Source organism: Erpetoichthys calabaricus, chromosome 12, assembly GCF_900747795.2.
Source record: "Erpetoichthys calabaricus chromosome 12, fErpCal1.3, whole genome shotgun sequence".
Lineage (NCBI taxonomy): Eukaryota > Metazoa > Chordata > Cladistia > Polypteriformes > Polypteridae > Erpetoichthys > Erpetoichthys calabaricus.
This window is the reverse complement of record NC_041405.2, coordinates 89,115,304-89,136,155: the sequence shown is the minus strand read 5'-3', so window position 1 is coordinate 89,136,155 and position 20,852 is coordinate 89,115,304. Positions and strand designations below refer to the sequence as shown.

The following is a 20,852-nucleotide window of genomic DNA, read 5'->3' as shown; positions in this document are numbered from 1 at the left end:
TAGGACGGGAGCTGCACCCTCCTTTGGAAACATTGAGCCCTTGCATCTTGACCAAACTTCCCTCAGCTTTACAAGCCTCAGCTAACACTAAATAAGCCAGAATGAAACAGAGAGTGGATAAAACTCTCCGTGTCCATTCTCAACACATACAATTGCATGGGTACGTGTTAGAAGACCCCAACTACATAATAAGTTGTTGCCCTTTTGGTTGGCACCAATTTGTGTTATGCACTGTTTAGGCGCTTCGAGTTTTTTACTGGAGGATGGTTCCAGATGGCATGCTAGCTGTATCAGGAAAGTTCTGTCGTCCATGCTACCGTCATCACAAACAGCTGTTTCAACTTTTCAGCCATGTCTGGAGGACAGAAATATGATTACTCAAAATTCAAATCTACCCGAGCCTCAGAACCCAAGCCTTCCTGTACCATCCCCCTCTACTGTTTTTGCTCCTCCTTCACCTGGAAGGCTCTGTCCTGCTCCACCTTACCTGCCGACACACTCAGACGAGATTCTTGCTGCAGCCGCTCGGATTCCTAGGGCCTGACAATGACCAGCCTATTTTCAAGACTATGTGACTACCTTTAGTACATAGATCATTTTTTTTTCTCTTTTGGGAGGGGGGAAAATGTGATGTTGGGAGGGTCATTAAAATACACAGAGGGGGTTGGTTATTGATTTGCTCCTGTGACAACTGGAAGAAAACGTGAGTGAGTAAAGAGTTTTGGAGTTTGGAGAAGCAACTCGTCTAGTGTGTTTTTCCGTAGCAGACACAACACACAGCTCAGCACAGTCCTCACACACCTGCACTCCACTTACCTGGGATCAGTCTGAGTGATGAGTGACCCCCACATTTTTATGATTATGGAGGTAAATTGAAGTACTCTGCACAGAGACAGTGAGAAACTGAAAGCTCCAAACAGATGGTGACTGATCTGGCATTCAAAACCAGGTCTCTGGAGCAGTGAGGTACCCCAAGAACACACACAAAATACATGAAAATGCCATTCAATATATACATGCTAGGTAGGTCATGTGTGGTGTTTGAGAGAGCTGGATGATCATTTGGCCAAAGAACATTGTGCAAACTAGAATTAGCTTTTGTCTTTTCCATTGACAGCTGCTTTTAGCATATACTATTTACTTTATCATTTAGAAACCCACTTAAAAATCTATAGACATTTTATATACTTATATGTAAATACAGTACTGCATCACATGGCAGTCAATGCTTTTTAAAATTTCTTTCTTAGAAGGCCACATGCAGTAAGGGAACTGACAGGTCATAGCTCATTGCATTTTATGTTTTATATGTGTGTGTTTTTTAATTCCTATCTTGGTTTTAGAGCAAGCAGCCATTTTAGAAATTTTAAAAAGACAACTAGGAACGTAGTATAGAAAGAGGATTCCAGTTCAGTCCTGACGGGTAACAGTGGGTGCACGTTTTTGTGCCAACCAATTACTTAATTAGAAGTAATACCTTTCTGATAATAGAACTTATTCACTTTTATGGTTTGTTTATGTTCTCAGCCTGTCATATCAAATTATTCTTATGTTGTACATTTTTCCTTTTCAAACATATAATTCAGATGATTTGTGGAACAGAGGAAATGTGTAATTCTCAGTCTTTACCTTTTTTTCCCGTATCTTTCCAAATATTTTATTAAAACACATACTTCATGATGAATACACTCAAGTACAAATTAGACCAGGACAGATGGTGGGCTGCCTCATCTCAGTGTTAATTGGTAGCTGGTTAAAAAAGTGTAATTAGAAGGAGGGTAGACATATTTTACAACAAAAATATAAAAAAAATGATTAATAGGATAGTTCAGCATGGGAACATATGAAACCACTTAATGTTAATAATAAAAGAATCAATAAAGAAAAACAGATCATATTATTTAAAGTCACCCTGTATTGTAAGGGATGTAAGAACACAAAAGATGATCAAGCCTGAAGCATCCAAATAGAAATAATATTCAAAATTAAAGCGGTAAGTCTCCAGAGTTAATCCAGCCAGGAACTGAGTGGATCAAGTGTCCTGCCAAACGCATTTCAGAATTTATAATGTACCGTCTTCAGAGCAAATTGCTCAATCTAACTTCCAATATAATACAAAGCATCCCATCTGGAGTAAAACAAACAGACATCAGCTGTATGTTGCAAGTATCATTTCCACGCAGATATCAGTAAACACAGAGTTATAGTATAAAACAAACAACACAGAGAATGATGTGACAAAGCACCCTGTTGGAGGATTCTTTGTCACGACAACCTCTGTGTTGCTTGTTTCTAACTGAAACAACTCTGCATACAAGCTCTCCCCTTTAATTTGGATGCTTAACATTTCATCATCTTCCAACATTGGCTGGCATTATGTAACAAGGTTATTGACAATTTGTCATGTTTTCTTCATGCCTTTATTCATTATTATATAAAGTGATTTATTATGTGAACTATCCTGATAATTTCTTATTTTTTATATTTTTGTTGTAAAATACATCAGGTCTTCTTCAGATTACACTGATTAATTCCAGAGGTGTAGATGTCTTTTTAAATAGGTTTTTAATTATTTGAGAGTATTTTTGTTTATTTTGAACTGGTTGAGAAAACAAGGGGCAATTAAAAACACTGAATGCAAATGTTTAAGAGTTAAAGAGGCAATTAAGGGTTAAGATTTTTAACAAGTGAGTTAATTAAAATGAAGCACAATGTTGCCTGAGCAATAATTGTTTCAACAGCAATAATTGGTTTCTAAATAAGAAATTGAGTTAGAACAGGGGTGGGCAGATTCAGTCCTGGAGGGCCGCAGTGGCTACAGGTTTTTGCTCCAACCCAGTTGCTTAATAAGAAGCCCTTATTGCTAAAGTAACACTTCAGCTTCACTTTAGTTGTCTGGTTCGTTGAGCTTTTGAACCCTTATTGCTTATTTTAGTCTTAAACAGCTGTATTCTTGGTTTTTAATTGCTCCTAATTAGCAATACCATGCAAATGACAAAAGAGACCAGCATTTCTCCATTTAGCTTGTTTTCATTTACATCTGTGTGTATTTATCGTGTACTATTGGGTTTAATTAAATACTTGGAAGGAAAGTGAAGAGAAAAAAGTGAAGCACTAAGAATTACTCATCTGTTTTAGACTTCAAATCATTTGGATGATATCCTTAGAAAGGAAAATAAATCTAGGATATGAGAATGACCTGACATGGCAGAGTTAAAGCAGTAACAAGCCATGAAATTAAATAATTGACAAGGATTGGTTTTTAATTAAGCAACTGGGTTAGAACAAAAACCTGCAACCACTGCGGCCCTCCAGGACTGAATCTGCCCACCCCTGGGTTAGAAGAAAAATCTGCCTTCACTGTGGCCTTCCAGAACTGAGCCCGAGCATCCTACTGTGTTCTTGGTTTTGCTTGTTTATGGTTGTAGATGTAATGCTATGGTTTGAGTTTGCAAGAAAAATAGCAAAGTCTTACAATTACAATTAGAACGTTTCTTCATGTCCCCTACTTGCAGTATACAGTCATGGCAGCTGGATTCAGTCTTGGCAATATTTGCAGAACAAACCCATGCAGAGACAAGGGGAATGTGCAAATTCTACATCGACAATGACTGAAGATTGAACCCAAGCCTTTGGCGGCAAGTGGGACAGCAATAACTACAATGCAATTGCTCTTCTCTCAAATATCAGTTAAACAGTAATATTTTTTACATTCCCTTAAACCAGTCAGAAGGAGATGAGTTTAAAAGGTTTCAGATATATCAAAGGGAATGTTTGATAAAATGCATGCATGGTAAGGTTCCCAATTAAGGAAAACACATAAGACAATTACTCACCAGTAACAAGAAGGCATAGACAACCAGCACTAAAGATATAATCAGAGCGACCATGAACCAGTTGATCCAGTGATTAATTATCTGGAATGCCTTCCTATTAAAAAAATAACATTATGGTAGAGTACTTACACAGTACAGTATATAAATACATAGCTTGAACAATAACTTGTACCTTTTCATTTTTGGTAGAAAAAGTGTGAAATCTAGTTTTTTGTATGATTTAATTGTACATAATGATTAATAATAATAATAATTCATTACATTTATATAGCGCTTTTCTCAGTACTCAACGCACTATTCACACAGGGAGGAACCCACAATCTTCCACAGTCTCCTTACTGCAAAGCAGCAGCACTACCACTGCACCACATGTGAGGACAATTACATGTTCTAAATATAATAGGATTTGCTTATACTTCATTGTCTACAACCTTTTACAATGGATGATTAATGTCAACTTTAGATTAGGTACTGCAAAAACATCTACAATGGATGAACAGATGATTCATATAGATGCAAAGAAGCATTATGTAATCTTTAGTAATAGGGAGTAACAATGACTTACTAATGATAGAAATTATAAATGGTACCAATAAATGAAGCATCATTTAATGACATGAACTAATAATCTGTTAAAAGTGTAACTCAGAAGTAGGTGATCCAAGGAGTCTGTTACTACTGACTGGCATCTAAGGTAACGCAAAGAGCCTCCAAGGGGGCAAGCTTGCATGTGTCTCAGACAGGGTCTTAACAAGGAATAAACAAAAATTTTTCTACCAACATTCTTAACTATCCCTCCATTATCTTTCAGACTACAGACTGATCACGGTGGTCACTTTTTTCTTTATCCAAGATGGGGAGTAATGGTATTATGTTTCCATTTTACTTGCATGTGGTTTGAAACAAATTTTTGCACACTTGCGATCATGAAAACCATTTCTCATTTATTGCCATGTAGTATTATACTCCTCAGAACGTGTGTTTCTTCACAATTTTTCCTGAAACTCTTTCTACACTCAGCACTAGCACTAAGAGCACTGATGTGCTCAACACTCACGCTGAGTGCCTTCTGCTCCTACATTAGAATTATCTCTATCTTTGAATATTTGGACTCATTCAATCTGCCTATTTCTCGATAGGCAATACTGCGAGGAACCTTATCTCTGATATTATTTCTGCTGTGAACTAATACTTCCACAAAACCAAACTTCATAGCAATACTAAGAGAACTTCACAGAAGCCATTCCAGACCTCATAATCTGCCAGTGTTTTTTCCTTTTCTCATAACTTCAACCATATTTCATTGCTTCTGGATGCATGTGCTATTAAAGAGTTCTGCAGATGCAATATAGAAGATTCAAGAAAAATAAAACTTGGAGGTCAGGCTCTTGTTGTTATTATTATGAGTTCAAATAATTCAGTGACACACTATTCGGAAAGGAGTAACACTTTACTTGAAATGTCATAAACCTGCTATACAGTGCATCCGGAAAGTATTCACAGCGCATCACTTTTTCCACATTTTGTTATGTTACAGCCTTATTCCAAAATGGATTCAATTCATTTTTTTCCTCAAAATTCTACACACAACACCCCATAATGACAACGTGAAAAAAAGTTTACTTGAGGTTTTTGCAAATTTATTAAAAATAAAAAAACTGAGAAATCACATGTACATAAGTATTCACAGCCTTTGCTCAATACTTGTCGATGCACCTTTGGCAGCAATTACAGCCTCATGTCTTTTTGAATATGATGCCACAAGCTTGGCACACCTATTCTTGGCCAGTTTCGCCCATTCCTCTTTGCGGCACCTCTCAAGCTCCATCAGGTTGGATGGGAAGCGTCGGTGCACAGCCATTTTAAGATCTCTCCAGAGATGTTCAATTGGATTCAAGTCTGGGCTCTGGCTGGGCCACTCAAGGACATTCACAGAGTTGTCCTGAAGCCACTCCTTTGATATCTAGGCTGTGTGCTTAGGGTCATTGTCATGCTGAAAGATGAACCATCGCCCCAGTCTGAGGTCAAGAGTGCTCTGGAGCAGGTTTTCATCCAGGATGAGTCTGTACATTGCTGCAGTCATCTTTCCCTTTATCCTGACTAGTCTCCCAGTTCCTGCCACTGAAAAACATCCCCACAGCATGATGCTGCCACTGTAGGGATGGTGCCAGGTTTCCTCCAAACGTGACGCCTGGCATTCACACCAAAGAGTTCAATCTTTGTCGCATCAGACCAGAGAATTTTCTTTCTCATGGTCTGAGAGTCCTTCAGGTGCCTTTTGGCAAACTCCAGGCGGGCTGCCATGTGCCTTTTACTAAGGAGTGGCTTCCGTCTGGCCACTCTACCATACAGGCCTGGTGGATTGCTGCAGAGATGGTTGTCCTTCTGGAAGGTTCTCCTCTCTCCACAGAGGACCTCTGGAGCTCTGACAGAGTGACCATCGGGTTCTTGGTCACCTCCCTGACTAAGGCCCTTCTCCCCCGATCGCTCAGTTTAGATGGCTGGCCAGCTCTAGGAAGAGTCCTGGTGGTTTCAAACTTCTTCCACTTACGGATGATGGAGGCCACTGTGCTCATTGGGACCTTCAAAGCAGCAGAAATTTTTCTGTAACCTTCCTCAGATTTGTGCTTCGAGACAATCCTGTCACGGAGGTCTACAGACAATTCCTTTGACTTCATGCTTGGTTTGTGCTCTGACATGAACTGTCAACTGTGGGACCTTATATAGACAGGTGTGTGCCTTTCCAAATCATGTCCAATCAACTGAATTTACCACAGGTGGACTCCAATTAAGCTGCAGAACCATCTCAAGGATGATCAGGGGAAACAGGATGCACCTGAGCTCAATTTCGAGCTTCATGGCAAAGGCTATGAATACTTATGTACATGTGCTTTCTCAATTTTTTTATTTTTAATAAATTTGCAAAAACCTCAAGTAAACTTTTTTCACATTTTCATTATGGGGTGTTGTGTGTAGAATTCTGAGGAAAAAAATGAATTTAATCCATTTTGGAATAAGGCTGTAACATAACAAAATGTGGAAAAAGTGATGTGCTGTGAATACTTTCCGGATGCACTGTATACTGTACAAGCTTTTTTTTCTTCTCCTCTAACTGCAACTACTGGATCCTGTAAATATATTCATTCAAAGAATCATCATTAGCTTTCAGGTTTAAAGACCAAATTCTCAATAATTATTTGATATCTAGCATTACAAGGCCAAAGAAGATCTACTGAAAATGTATTATATCTTTAGTGACCATACTTCAAATGAAGAAATAGTCCCACAATGCCTATAGTGAGAACTTAGAGCAAGAACAGAAAATGGAAAACAAAACACTGGTATGCTTTCACATAAAACATCAAATTTGTGTTGTTGTCATCATGTTTTTTTCATTTATGTTTATGTTTTTATTTTTTTTCTTATTAATGATGTTTTCTGCAGGAGCGATACTAGTTGCCATGCTTTGAACATGCACAGTCAGTGGCGTTTTATATTTTATATAAATTTATTTTTTATATAAATATTTATATTTTTATATCTTAAATTGGAAAATAGCGGTGCCTTCTTGTCTAAGTTTTGCTTAAACCAAAGGAAGTTAAACCACCACTTTTGCAGCTTTCAAAATAAAATATTTTTGATTTTGAACTACTCGATATTTAATTCTTAATATCATTTCATTGTCAGTTTTGTTATTTATTTATTAGTAAATGTTGTTTGTGGCCCTTAGAAAGATTTATGGTCACATGTCTGCATGACATTCTGCATAGCCACACTGTTCTAAAATAAACATCGATCTAACAGTTTTTATTAGATGCATCAATTAGTAAGGTAAAGACAATAGTTCAGACCACCAACATTGCACTGACTGGGTGACTGGTGAGTTAGAAACCCATTACTAGCACGATAAATAGCCTTCATCTTCAGGTTCATTCAACACTTAATGCATTACTTAATTTTAGATCAATGTTGTTTTTCATGATGTATATATTCCTGTCTTTTTCAAGGCTTATACCACTTTCATCTTGAAGCTTGATGGATCTATCAGGAGAACACAGCTTAGAAGGAGGCTCTTTAGTGATTTGGAGGTGTTTAAGAGTGACTTTCATTAAGGACGCTGTTCACTTAAGTACTGCAAAGCAACATGTGTCATTGACAAATAAAATTACAAGGAAAAAAAAGGAAAAAAATCAAATACTGTACAATACTACAGGTATCAGAACTTGAAGGAAAGAGAATACCTTTGACAAACAAGTAAACAAAAATCAGTTTTACTGAATGTTAAAATCTGACAGGGATACTTAAAATATATGAAGGCAACAGGTGGTGGTGAGATGAAAAAAAAAACTTGGGAACTATATCTGGAGGATTTAAAAGAGACAAGAATGCATAGTGGTACAACAAGCTAGATTTTTAAATTCATTTTTGCCTATTCCACCTTGTGTGTGCAGCCTGTTAAAATTTTATTTTGTCCGGTCACCTTTAATGTTTTTCTTTATTTTTATCATTTTCCCTGTTCATTGATTGTCTTTATTTGTATTTGTTTTTTTTTTTTGTGTTTCCTTTTTTTCTGTTTTTCCATAAGTTTTCAATCACCTGAGAGTCATAATTAAAACTCCTGAATGCCACCGGAAATTGCGGGGTCATTACCTTGTTTAAGGTGCTGTGACTCTTAACGTCTGTAGGTTTTTGACTATTTTTGCTTTTTAGTTTGTCTGATTTTTGACTTAAACTTCTCTGTTTAAGATTTCAAATTTAGGATTTGTTGAAAATTGGCTTTTAAGTTAATCCTGTTTGCGATTTTGTTTATTTTGTTATTTCTTTTTCTTTCTAAAAGTACTTTTTTAATTTATTATTGTTTAATTTTTGGACTTTCCATTATTGAATAAATAATTTATTTACATAAACTGGATACATTTAGCAATGGTGTGGTTTTTTGTGGTTATAGCCTTTCTGTTCAGGAACAGATAAAGATGGGTGGGACCACTGAAAAAAACAGCACGTGAAAGGACTTGAATGAATGAATTAATGAATGAATGAATATAAACATATGCAGTTCTTTATATACGATTTGTAAAAAAATCTTAATAATTGGAAAATATTGCAAATACTATGCTCTCCTATAGCACCATAGATTTATTCTGTTTTGGTTTAATTTAATTTTGTTCTAAGAGTTATTTGGTTTTATCACTAAGATGGGGATGTCATCACCTCACCAAATTGAGAATTACATTTTGATACCAAAAGAAAGGGACAGAAAGCAGTGATTAGAGCGGATTTCAACGGACATGTTGGTGAAGGGAACAGAGAAGACGAGCAGGTGATGGGTAGGTATGGTGTCAAAGAGAGGAATGAAGAAGGACAGATGATAGTGGATTTTGCAAAAAGGATGGGCAAGGCTATGGTGAATACATATTTTAAGAAGAGTGAGGAACATAGGGTGACGTACAAGAGTCAAGGAAGATGCACACAGGTAGAATATATCTTATGCAGAAGAGTCAATCTGAAGGAGATTAAAAACTGAAAGTGGTGGCAGGGGAAAGTGTAGTTAGACAGCATAGGATGGTGGTCCGTAGGATGACATTGGAGATCAAGAAGAGGAGGAGAGTGAGGGCAGAGCCAAGGATCAAATGGTGGAAGCTGAAAAAGGAAGACTGCAAGGTTGAGTTTAGGGAGGAGGTAAGACAGGCACTGGGTGGCAGTGAAGAGTTGCTAGATAGCTGGGCAACTACAGCACATATAGTAAAGGTGACAGCAAGAAGGGTGGTTGGCGTGACATCTAGAAAAGAGGAAGGAGGAAAAGGAAACCTGGTGGTGGAATGGGGAAGTACAGGAGACTATACAGAGGAAGAGGATGGCAAAGAAGAAGTGGGATAGTCAGAGAGATGCAGAAAGTAGACAAGAGTACAAAGAGATAAGGCCCAAGATGAAGAGAGAGGTGGCGAAGGCTAAAGAAAAGAAGTATGATTAGTTGTATGAGAGGTTGAACGCTAAGGAGGGAGAAAAGGACCTGTACCGATTGGCTAGACAGAGGGACTGAGCTGGGAAAGATGTGCAGCACGTTAGGGTGATAAAGGATAAAGATGGAAACATACTCACAAGTGAGGAGAGTGTGTTGAGAAGATGGAAAGAATACTTTGAGAGGCTGATGAATGAAAAGAATGAGAGAGAGAAAAGGTTGGATGATGTGGAGATAGTGAATCAGGAAGTGCAACAGATTAGCAAGGAGGAAGTGAGGACAGCTATGAAGAGGATGAAGAATGCAAAGGCCGTTGGTCCAGATGACATACCTGTGGAAGCATGGAGAAGATTAGGAGAGATAGCAGTGGAGTTTTTAACCAGATTGTTTAGTGGAATCTTGGAAAGTGAGAGGATGCCTGAGGAGTGGAGAAGAAGTGTACTGGTGCCGATTGTTAAGAATAAGGGGGATGTGCAGAGCTGTAGTAACTACAGGGGGATAAAATTGGTGAGCCACAGCATGAAGTTATGGGAAAAAGTAGTGAAAGCTAGGTTAAGAAGGCAGGTGATGATTAGTGAGCAGCAGTATGGTTTCATGCCAAGAAAGAGCATCACAGATGCAATGTTTGCTCTGAGGGTGTTGATGGAGAAGTATAGAGAAGGCCAGAAGGAGTTGCATTGCGTCTTTGTGGACCTGGAGAAAGCATATGGCAGGGTGCCTCGAGAGGAGCTGTGGTATTGTATGAGGAAGTAGGGAGTGGCAGAGAAGTACATAAGAGTTGTACAGGATATGTACGAGGGAAGTGTGACAGTGGTGAGGTCTGCGATGAGAGTGACGGATGCATTCAACATGGAGGCGGGATTACATCAGGGATCAGCTCTGAGCCCTTTCTTATTTGCAGTGGTGATGGACAGGTTGGCAGACGAGGAGAGGAATGAAGGTCAGTAGGAACAAGATAGAATACATGTGTGTAAATGAGAGGGAGGTCAGTGGAATGGTGAGGATGCATGGAGTAGAATTGGCAAAGGTGGATGTGTTTAAAAACTTGGGATCAACAGTACAGTTAAATGGGGATTGTGGTAGAGACATGAAAAAGTGAGTGGAGGCAGGGTGGAATGGGTGGAGAACAATGTCAGGAGTAATTTGTGACAGATGGTTATCAGCAAGAGTGAAAGAGAAGTTCTACAGGACACTAGTGAGACCAGCTATGTTATATGGGTTGGAGACGATGGCACTGACCAGAAAGCAGGAGACAGAGCTGGAGGTAGCAGAGTTAAAGATGTTAAGATTTGCACTGGTTGTGATGAGGATGGACAGGATTAGGAACGAGTACATTAGAGGGTCAGCTCAGGTTGGACAGTTGGGAGACAAAGTCAGAGAGGTGAGATTGCATTGGTTTGGACATGTGCAGAGGAGAGATGCTGGGTATATTTGGTGAAGGATGCTAAAGATAGACCTGCCAGGAAAGAGGAAAAGAGGAAGGACTAAGAGAAGGTCTATGGATGTGGCGAGAGAGGACATGCAGGTTATGGGTGTAACAGAGCAAGATGTAGAGGACAGGAAGATATGGAACAAGATGATCCGCTGTGGCATCCCCTAATGGGAGCAGCCAAAAGAAGAAGAAGAAGACATTTTTATACCAAAACCACCATTTTGTAGGGGTGAAAGCATGTTGTTTATAGCAAAGGCTACCACACATTATCAATAGTCACATGGATATTGTCATTGATACATGTGATGTTGTTATGCCTGGGCTTTAACAGATGGTGTCACTAATCTGTCATTGTTCAAGCCTTGGATTAAAACAAAACAATAACAACAACAGCAATAATATTTTGGGAAAGTATCTTTAGAATAGGGATTCAAGTTTCCCTTTTGCCTTTGTGTTTTGGTTTGGCTTCTGGCTTTTGTGATTCATTTCCTTAAGTTTATTTTGTTTTTGACCTTGCCCCTTCTACTGACTTTTATTTTTAGATAGCCCATCTTACGCATTTCTCAACTGCTATACAAATCTGGTTATGTTTTGATTATTTTCAACAGTGATCAAAACAGAAATATGTAATTAGTAAATTTCATATTAATTACATCAAATTAATATTTTAACAAAATGTCTGTGAAATTAAATTCCAATGATGAAGCTAAACTCTAATTTAACAGAGAGACATGTACTTTAATTGCAGCAAATATGTGTTTATAATCCACCATAAACCAATCAGAACTTTTGTACTTACTGATGTCATCTTAACTCAGTTTTCCTAAATTCTTTCTCTTCTACAGGTATGCACGTTTAATACTGTGAATGCCAAATATTATAACCACTAAAGTGCTTTGCAAGCAATAATTCAAAAACTGCTAACACAGTCATGAATGTCATGTGACACAGCCCACCTTCTAGTGGTTTCTCTTCACAGAATAAAATGCCAGTATCACCAATATGCTTAGTAATGGCATACAGCTAAAAAGAGATATGTACTCACCAATTGAAATCATCTCGGTCATTGAAAGCTGCCCCACACATATAAATCCATGCAAGGATCAGCAGAAAAACAGCAAACAAGTAGGTGAACCAACAACAAGAGCACTGTTGGAGAATAAGAGAGAATGGTCAAGTCAAACAAATGCACCTTTTAAAGTCTACAATAACATGCAACTTTATCTCAAGGTCATTAGAAAACATATTTCCTATTATATAGAAAATGCTCTCTTTCAGCTTAAAAGTACAACTACAAAAGCCCTCCCTTTCTACACATCTACCCTTACCCAACATACATGACTTCTGTATTAAGACAAGAAAAGCAAAGAACTAAAAACACTGAAAAAGGCAAAAAGAAAGCTAACACTGGCTTTGTTTTATTGCCCCTCAGCTAAACTGTGTTTGACTTAGGGACCTATTACAGTCTTCCCTATTGCAGAGACAAAATGGACCTTGCATGTAGTGCATAATCAGAGAGGGGGAACAAAGCTCCATGGTGAATGGATCAAGGCAAAATATTGTTAAACACTCTTGGGCTTTGACAAAGAGCTCTTGTTCTGATTCTCACTGAAACTGCCATTACATCTGCAGTTCGAGCCTAAAGCAGAGCGCTTGTGAAACCTGAGTGGAGAAAGCAGACACAAAGATGATAGGCAGGGAAGTAAGAAAAGACTGTAAAATTTACCAGCTCATGAAAAGTAAATTGCTTTTTTCAAGTGGGTATATTGCTGATGAAGGACAGGGCAGAGATGCAGAAAGTAAAACAAAAGCCATGTCTGTCTCCAAACAGTGGAGAAAAGGCTGTACGCATTTCAGGTGACAGAAAATAAAAGATTAAATCTCAGTGCAGTTTTGGTTTGAAGGGTCAAAAGACTCTTTACCAGCTCAATGATGCCATTGTAAACTGATTTAGCCTAAAGTTACTTTCCTTTTCACATTAAAAAATGTAAGCAAAGTCATGTTCTAATCATCTTCTAATATGCTGAAAAATGGTTAATGGATAATGGTATTCAAGAAACTATAAATAATGTATGGTAAAATTAATGTTTGTTCCACATTATAAGAATAGATTTTGGAAAGAAATCTATAATTGACCATTTATCATCTAGGATCAAAGCTTGGAATGTAATAAACACTCAAGCTTGCCTTGTCCCATCTCTTCTGACCAATATATACCTTTGCTTTTGCTCACATCTTTGTAAATATAGTGTAGGTACACCATATGACATTGTGGCTAGACTTTAAATTGTGAAGCTTAAGGTGATCCTAAGAATGATCCACAGAAAACCACTTAACCCGTCAGGGCTGCAATTGTCAAACATTCAATAATAAGCATATAAAGCACCTTGGAATAACCTAGTTTATTTTAATAGTTTAGTACTGAACATTAGCATTTTTCAAACAATCTATGCTACTGGGCTCCTAGACAGCTTACTAAAATGCTAATTTAAGGGATATATATGACTGCTAACTATGCAGATGTAATGTGCTCTACGGCAGTATTCCTGATTTCAGATAAAGACATACTGATCGATTCTAACATATACCATAAGATGTGTAGTCCTCAGGTGCTCTGTTGAGCTTTTGGGCAGGAGCTGATGTCATCAGATGGTGCACAGTGTTCCTCTGGTGTTCTTACAATTAACTGTAATTCTCTCCAGTGGGCAAGTTGGTCGTGGTGGCCACATCACTGCCCATCAGTTCTTTGTCTTCAGCTCCTGTTCTCCCTTTTATGCCATAAACAGCAAGACACTAATTCTGCTGCCTCTTTCAGACTAAGATCTGCTGTCTTCCTCTTCTTTCCTGATTATCCCAAGACGATAAGCATATTCTTTGTTGCTTGTGCTGTGAATTCTCTACATCCAAAATCCACTGATAATAACCAAACCTGCCAACCATTGTCCCAAATTTCCTGGACCATTTCCTGGTACTTTTTGAATTTCTTTTCTAGGTCTTCATCACAGCCTTCCTCACATGGTAAAATTAATTCAATTAAGATGATGTTCCTTGTGTCTTCTGACCAGATGACCACATTTAACCTTAGGGATTTTTAAATGAGTGGCCAGGTCCACCCTTATCTCCTACCATTACACTTTCTTAAAGATTTTGCTCCATTCGGTCAGAAGAAAATATGAAGCTGGTTTTAAATTAAAAATCGTTGAAGATGCGAAAGAAATTGGTAACTGCGCTGCTGCAACAAAATTCGATGCATCTGAAAAACTGATGTGAGATTGGAGGAGGCAAGAAGATGTGAAGAAAAAAAAATTTAAGTGTCGCATTTTTGAACAGGTGTATAAGTCGGGGTCTGATTTTATGATTAATTTTTTGGGTTTCAAGACCTAACTTATACATGAGTATATACTGTAATTCTAACACTGTACCTCAATCTGTATCCTCTATCTCCTCGCTCCTGTGTTCGCTTTTTCAGAATCCTGGAAATGGGTGGTTCCAAGTCTTTGTCTTCCAGTGCATGAGATCCCAACATTGTCCTTCAGCTTCAGTCTACTTTCTGTTTCTCACACTGATACATGCACTACTCACTTACACCCTTATCTAGTTGTTACTTTTGCCCTTCTGACCTGCTCATCACTGAAGTCTCTGTATATCATTGCCATTCTGCACTTTCACACCTTGAACTCTTCCATAGCAGTCGAGAATGGGAGCTGAAGCTGACCTAACCTGATGTGGAGACTTACTGATAGGAAACTCCAAGGGATTTTGAATTACTACTTACCCATCCAGCTTTCTTCTTGCCATCATTGTTTTGGCAGCTGAAGACTGCAAAGACACATCTATTGCACAGCTTGAAATTCATCTCTCACTTTGTGGTTTTGACTGCAGAAATCAAGAATGGGTTAAAAATGTATCTGTTCACCTACAGAAGAAATGTAATTTACATTCACTAAACTTTCTAATTCCAATATGTACTGTATATCATTACTTCGAAAAGGTACTTGAAGCAACAGATGATTATGTTTCAGGCAAGTATAGACATCCCACTTTCCCTCCCCAAAAAAGACATTCCAGCTAAAATGCTTCTGGCAGTAAGGTGGGTGTGGGTGTGCCTCCTCTCCGCCCCCGTGCAGGTAATGGATGAGTGAGTACTGTCCTCTGATGACAGAAAAAAGATCATGTAAAAATATTTTACAACAGATTTATGAAGATCTTTTAACTGTAGCTAAATTTTCTTCAACAATGTTTTTGGAAGATTGTTATTCAAATAAAAACTTATTTAATTTAAATCTGGAATATAATACAAATTAGGCTCACAACTGTTAGAAGCAGAGCACCGAAATGATACATTTAAATCTCATTACAATGTAATCAAAAATGGTCATTTCAGTTGTTTATTATATTTATTTATGTATTTATATATTATAGCTATGCTTATTATATTTGCAGTTATGTTTCCCTTTCCTTTAAATGTTTGAAAAGTAAATAACCAGACACATTTGCAGTTTCATTAAAGTGTTCTTTGCTTCTCCAAAAATAACTTTTACTAATGACTTTGCACAAAAAGATGCAGATTATTGATGCATGGATAGATAATAAATATAAGGTGGTAGGCTATCTTTAAATGATTGAGGAAACTCAATAAAACATAAGAATGAGATGAAGTGTATGTCTAACAAAATTAAATATACTTGAAATTCATCAAGATATAATTCCAAATGGATTTTAGTCTATTTTGAAATGTCTTCCAAACACTACTTACTTTTACGTAAGCTTTTTAAAGTCTGCAATGGAGTGGTGTGCTGTCCAAGGTTGGCCTGTTGACTTGCTCCAGTCCTGTAATTGAATCAAACACTTCAGAAAATGAATGGATTGAGAGATGTACAGGAGTTGAGCTTCATTTTCATATAGCTCACAAGCTTTTTTGGATATATTGAAATGAACTGTCATTCTATTTCAGATATGCTAAAAGCCTTTCAAGCTATCAAAATATTACTTTCTGTATATTATAAAATATCACAAATGTATTGAAATAACTTAAAATGAACAAAATATTGTTGAAAAATGGAGCATTATTACAGGACAGTATTTCATAGGTTTTTGCAGTTCATTTGAGACCTAAAGTAGTATCTTGCAATGTATAGCACTTTATTTTGATACTTAAGTTCTAGTTTGTGTTATAAAAACTTTATTTGAGATCATCTATAACCTAGAATTACAGGTTGCATTTTAACTTCTAAATATAAATTTAGTTTGAAAGAGAGCTGAGTACCAAGTCTGTGTTGTTGCTCAGTGTGAACATTACACACAAAACATCACAAACACCCATTTAGTGGTTGACATCCCAACACAAGCAGCAGACTCATTTTGGCTGTGTTGATAGTTTTTTTTGTGTTATTTAATTCTGATATTTTCACATATCTAATGGAGTTAGCATACATTCATACATTTAAGTAAATCACAATACAAAATAATTAATGTGCAAAATGAAGACTTTCATTTTGGATATACAGTATAAACTTGCTGAGGTGTCATATGTTGCTTTTAGGAACTTTGTCACTCAGATGTAATTAAATAAAATACATATTGATGCCTTCCTTATTTTAGGCAAATTAAGTACCATTCTTTATGCGCTCTTAATGACAAGCCTCTAGAGTATCATTCCTATATCATCCTAGACCAAAACTACACATCTCAAACACATAACTTTATGGGGTACATTTGAAAGAAATTGATTTCAAATTATTTCAAAATTCTGTTAACTTAGTTTAAATGTGAATTATGTGAATTTCCCATTGGGATTAATAAAGTATCTATCTATCTATCTATCTATCTATCTATCTATCTATCTATCTATCTATCTATCTATCTATCTATCTATCTATCTATCTATCTATCTATCTATCTATCTATCTATCTATCTATCTATCTATCTATCTTCCTGCTCTGAAATAACATAAAAATAACCATTTTTCAAAAACATTGCCCTAAAATTTTCCAAGACTTCAAAAAATGAACATTTGACAAATTAAACAAACCCATTCAGTCCGCCAGGTACTTTTGCTACGCTAAAAGCTAAGTTGTTCCAGTAGTGTTTTCCACATTACAACAACTCTTTGAGTAAAGAAGTGTTTCTTGACTTTAACCCTAAATGCACTTCACCTTAATTTCAAGTGGTGTCCTCAAGTATGTGATTCACAATGAAAGTGTTTTACACGATCTACTTTATCAATCCCTTTGAGTAGTGTGAAAACTAGGATTTGGCCCCCACACAGTCCCTATGCTCGAGACTAAACAGATTTAATTCTTAATTGTTTGAGTCTGTCAGAGTAGGACATGTCCTTAAGTCCTGGGGTGCACTGAACAGCCTTAAGTGCTGCTATGTCTTTTTTGTAGTGCGATGACCAGAACTGCACATAATACTTCAAATTCAGTCTCAATAGTGGATGATATAGTCTGAGCATAACCTCACTTGATTTATATTCAACCGTTTTTATGATTTAATGTAACACGTTATTTGCTTTTTTAATAGTGTCTGTGCATTACTTAGATGATGAAAATGTTGTGTCATCATAAACCCCTACATCCTTTCCAAAATGTGCTCTTTTATGACAGTATCTCCCATCTTGTATTTATAATTGATGCAATTTCGCACACACATAGCACTTTGCACTTTTCTACATTAAACTGCATTTTCCAACTGTTCGCCCAGTTCTAAAGCTTATCCTTGTCTTCTTGAATTATTTCTGCTTCTTCCTCAGTGACTGCCATTTCTCCAATTTTAGGATCATCTGCAAATTTCATATGTTTACTAACTATACTAAAATCAATGTGATTAATATAAATCAGAAAAAGCAACCACCCAAGGACAGACCCCCAATGGATTCCACCGATGACCTCACTCCATGTGGAGCATTCTCCTCTAATCTGTACTCTTTGTTACCTGCAGGTTAATCAAACAGAGATCCAGTTATGTAGGTTACCTCTGATGCCTACAGCTTCTACTTTCAGAATTAATCTTTGGTGTGGGACCGAATCAATTGTATTGCTGCTGCCTATACAAAAAATCTTAAAAAGACTGGCAAAATCTTCCTCTCATTAACTAATGCTGGCTGTTACTTAGTATATTATTTTCATACAGGTACTTTTCTATCTATTTCTTAATATATTTTCCATAATTTTGCATCAGTAGTAAGATCTGCTGATCAGCAGTTACCAGGATCCACTTTGTCTCCCTTTTTGAAGATTGGAGTCACATTTGCAACTTTTCAGTCCTCTGATACTTTAGTTTTCTCTGGTGACTGCTAAAATATTCCTAATAAAGGTTGATAGATGACATCTTTCATTTCTTTCAGTACGAGTGGTAAAGTTTCATCAGGTCTGGGGGTGTTGTCCATCTTCAACATTTCAAGTGCTTGAAACACATCTGACTCCTCTATTTTAAAATCTATAAACTCAGAGCTTGTTTTACTTCTGTATGAGGAATTCAATTTGCTTCTTTCTAGAAGTACTCACATGGATCCTTTATAGGTTACATATTCCTCCAGCATTGTAAGGGTTTTTTTTCCCTAAATGATAAAAATCCATACGTTAGGTTAATTGTGTGTTTAAGTGGTTCCCTGACTTGTGACTGATGCTACTGGGATAGTCTCTGGTCCCCTATGAGCCTGTAGTGAACTAACCAGATTAAGGAAATGAATGAAGGACTGGGCATTATACTATTTGCCAGCAATAAAATGGATTTGTCATTAAATTAAATTTAGGCAGACCATGAGGAGACAATAGCAGTTGTGCCTTTTTTCGAATCCAACACCTTTCTGCTAATTCTTTTTTTCCAATTCTTTTGAATTGCTGATTGATATTTAATTGCAGTTATTAAGAGTAACCAATGTTTTTGTCTATGGCATTTGTATCTGATTTTTTCTTTCCAGGACACACTTACCTATTTTGAAAGGGGATGTAGTGAAAAAGGTGGAACAGTAACAGTCTCACAGTGGCCTCTGGACCTGTACATAAAAAGGAATGCATTAATCTTAATTTTATGTTGAACAATTTACTGTATACATCATTAAAAATGTGTTTGTATAAGGAGGATAATTTACAAATGTGAAAATACTAACAAACTGGAAACAAAGATGTTTAAGTAACTTTACTGCGGTCAAAGAAAATCTACTGTCTTCAGCTTTAAAGAGCAAAACCTTAGCCAATACACTGTATGTCTAATTTTGAGTTGGTAATTACTTTACAGTGTAACAATGTAGTGGCTTTCTTGACACGCATTATATCATTTTACATTACACTACATCTCATCTTACACATATCCCAGGTAAGTGACCTAAAGGTCACACAGTAGTGGAGTAGTGGAGAAGCTTAAACCTGCCATGTAGTTTCAGCTCCTCAGTTACTAGTAAATCTGCTTGTTCAATTCCCCTCCTCTTAACAACTCTATTATGTCGTCTGTGCCAGAAACATGATAACATGCAGCATGCTGATTTAATTTTTATTTTACTGCTTCTGTATTGAGGCAGCATAGTTGCAGAGTGTTCCAAAGTTCAGATGTTTTATTATTATTAATTTTATTAGAATTACACAACAATCCATACAAGCAAGTCAGGTTTAACAAAACTAGGTTCAAAATGAATCAACCCTCACCAATGAGAAAGAGAGCCAGGCCAGCAGAGCAAAACTTTAAAATATGTAAATAAATAAATGTATAAAAATAAATAGAATAAAAAAGAGGGGAGAGATTCCGCTTACTCAATTTAAGTGCTTATTCTAAAATGTTGATTAGATCCTGCCAAGTTTTGAAAAAGTTTCGCACAGATCCTCTAAATGAGAATTTGATTTTTTTCTAATTTTAGATAATATACATAACATCAGCTGCCCACTGACTTAAAATAGGAGAGTTATGATTCTTCCAATTGAGCAAGATAAGTCTATGTGCCAATAGTGAAGTAAATGCAATTCCAGTTTGTTTGTCCTTTTCCACTTTAAGCCCATCTGGAAGTACACCAAACACAGCTGTTAGTGGATTAGGAGGGATTGTAACACCAAAGCTGACTGAAAGGCATTTAAAGATTTTGGTCCAGAATGATGTTAATTTGGTGCAGGCCCAAAATATGTGGCTCAAAGTTCTGATGTTTGAATGTCAGCAATAACATGGTAAATGCTCGCCCTATGTCTGTTTGGGTTTTCTTCCCGTTATTGCAGCTTTTCCTCCCACATTTTAAACATGTTAATGTTCCCTTAATGTGCACTGTGTGAATGAGTGTGGATGTTTGTTTGTGAATGGTCAATGAACTGGTGTCCAGTCCAAAGTGGATTCTTTAAGAAGTCTAGTTCTGTCAGAATAGATATTAGACCTTCAATACTAAACTGAACTTGAGGATAGATGGGTGGTTAAATGAACTTTTAAGATGGTGTTAATCATAAGGAAACAGATTAGAAAATAATATTAATATGAACAAATCTATAGATTTGGTTTAAAGTCAATTAAGAATAGTCATTCCTTTCCTAGTATACATAAATTTTTCTCAATCGTATTAATTCATTGATGAGACATTTATTCCATGTACTTTTAGCACAGTAAACAATGTTTTGTTCATTTTTTACTAAATAATTCCACTAAAAG

The 20,852-nt window shown here is 36.8% G+C and overlaps 1 protein-coding gene across 4 annotated transcripts in view; it reads right to left on the bottom strand.

The window, feature by feature from the left end:
- The window catches only part of gdpd2 (glycerophosphodiester phosphodiesterase domain containing 2), a 135,585-nt gene that overhangs the window by 43,847 nt on the left and 70,886 nt on the right, over positions 1-20,852 (bottom strand). For 2 of the 4 annotated variants that reach the window (XM_051934955.1, XM_051934953.1), the window contains 5 exons: positions 19,164-19,227; positions 15,977-16,057; positions 15,003-15,135; positions 12,273-12,376; positions 3,837-3,930 (listed from right to left, as the gene is read on the bottom strand). In XM_051934955.1, coding sequence (XP_051790915.1) covers positions 3,837-3,930; positions 12,273-12,376; positions 15,003-15,083 — 279 coding nt within the window. In that variant the 5' untranslated portion in view covers positions 15,084-15,135; positions 15,977-16,057; positions 19,164-19,227. Of the gene's footprint in view, positions 1-3,836; positions 3,931-12,272; positions 12,377-15,002; positions 15,136-15,209; positions 15,380-15,976; positions 16,058-19,163; positions 19,228-20,852 lie in introns of all 4 variants that reach the window. The other 2 variants (XM_051934954.1, XM_028815833.2) reach the window with 2 other exon arrangements.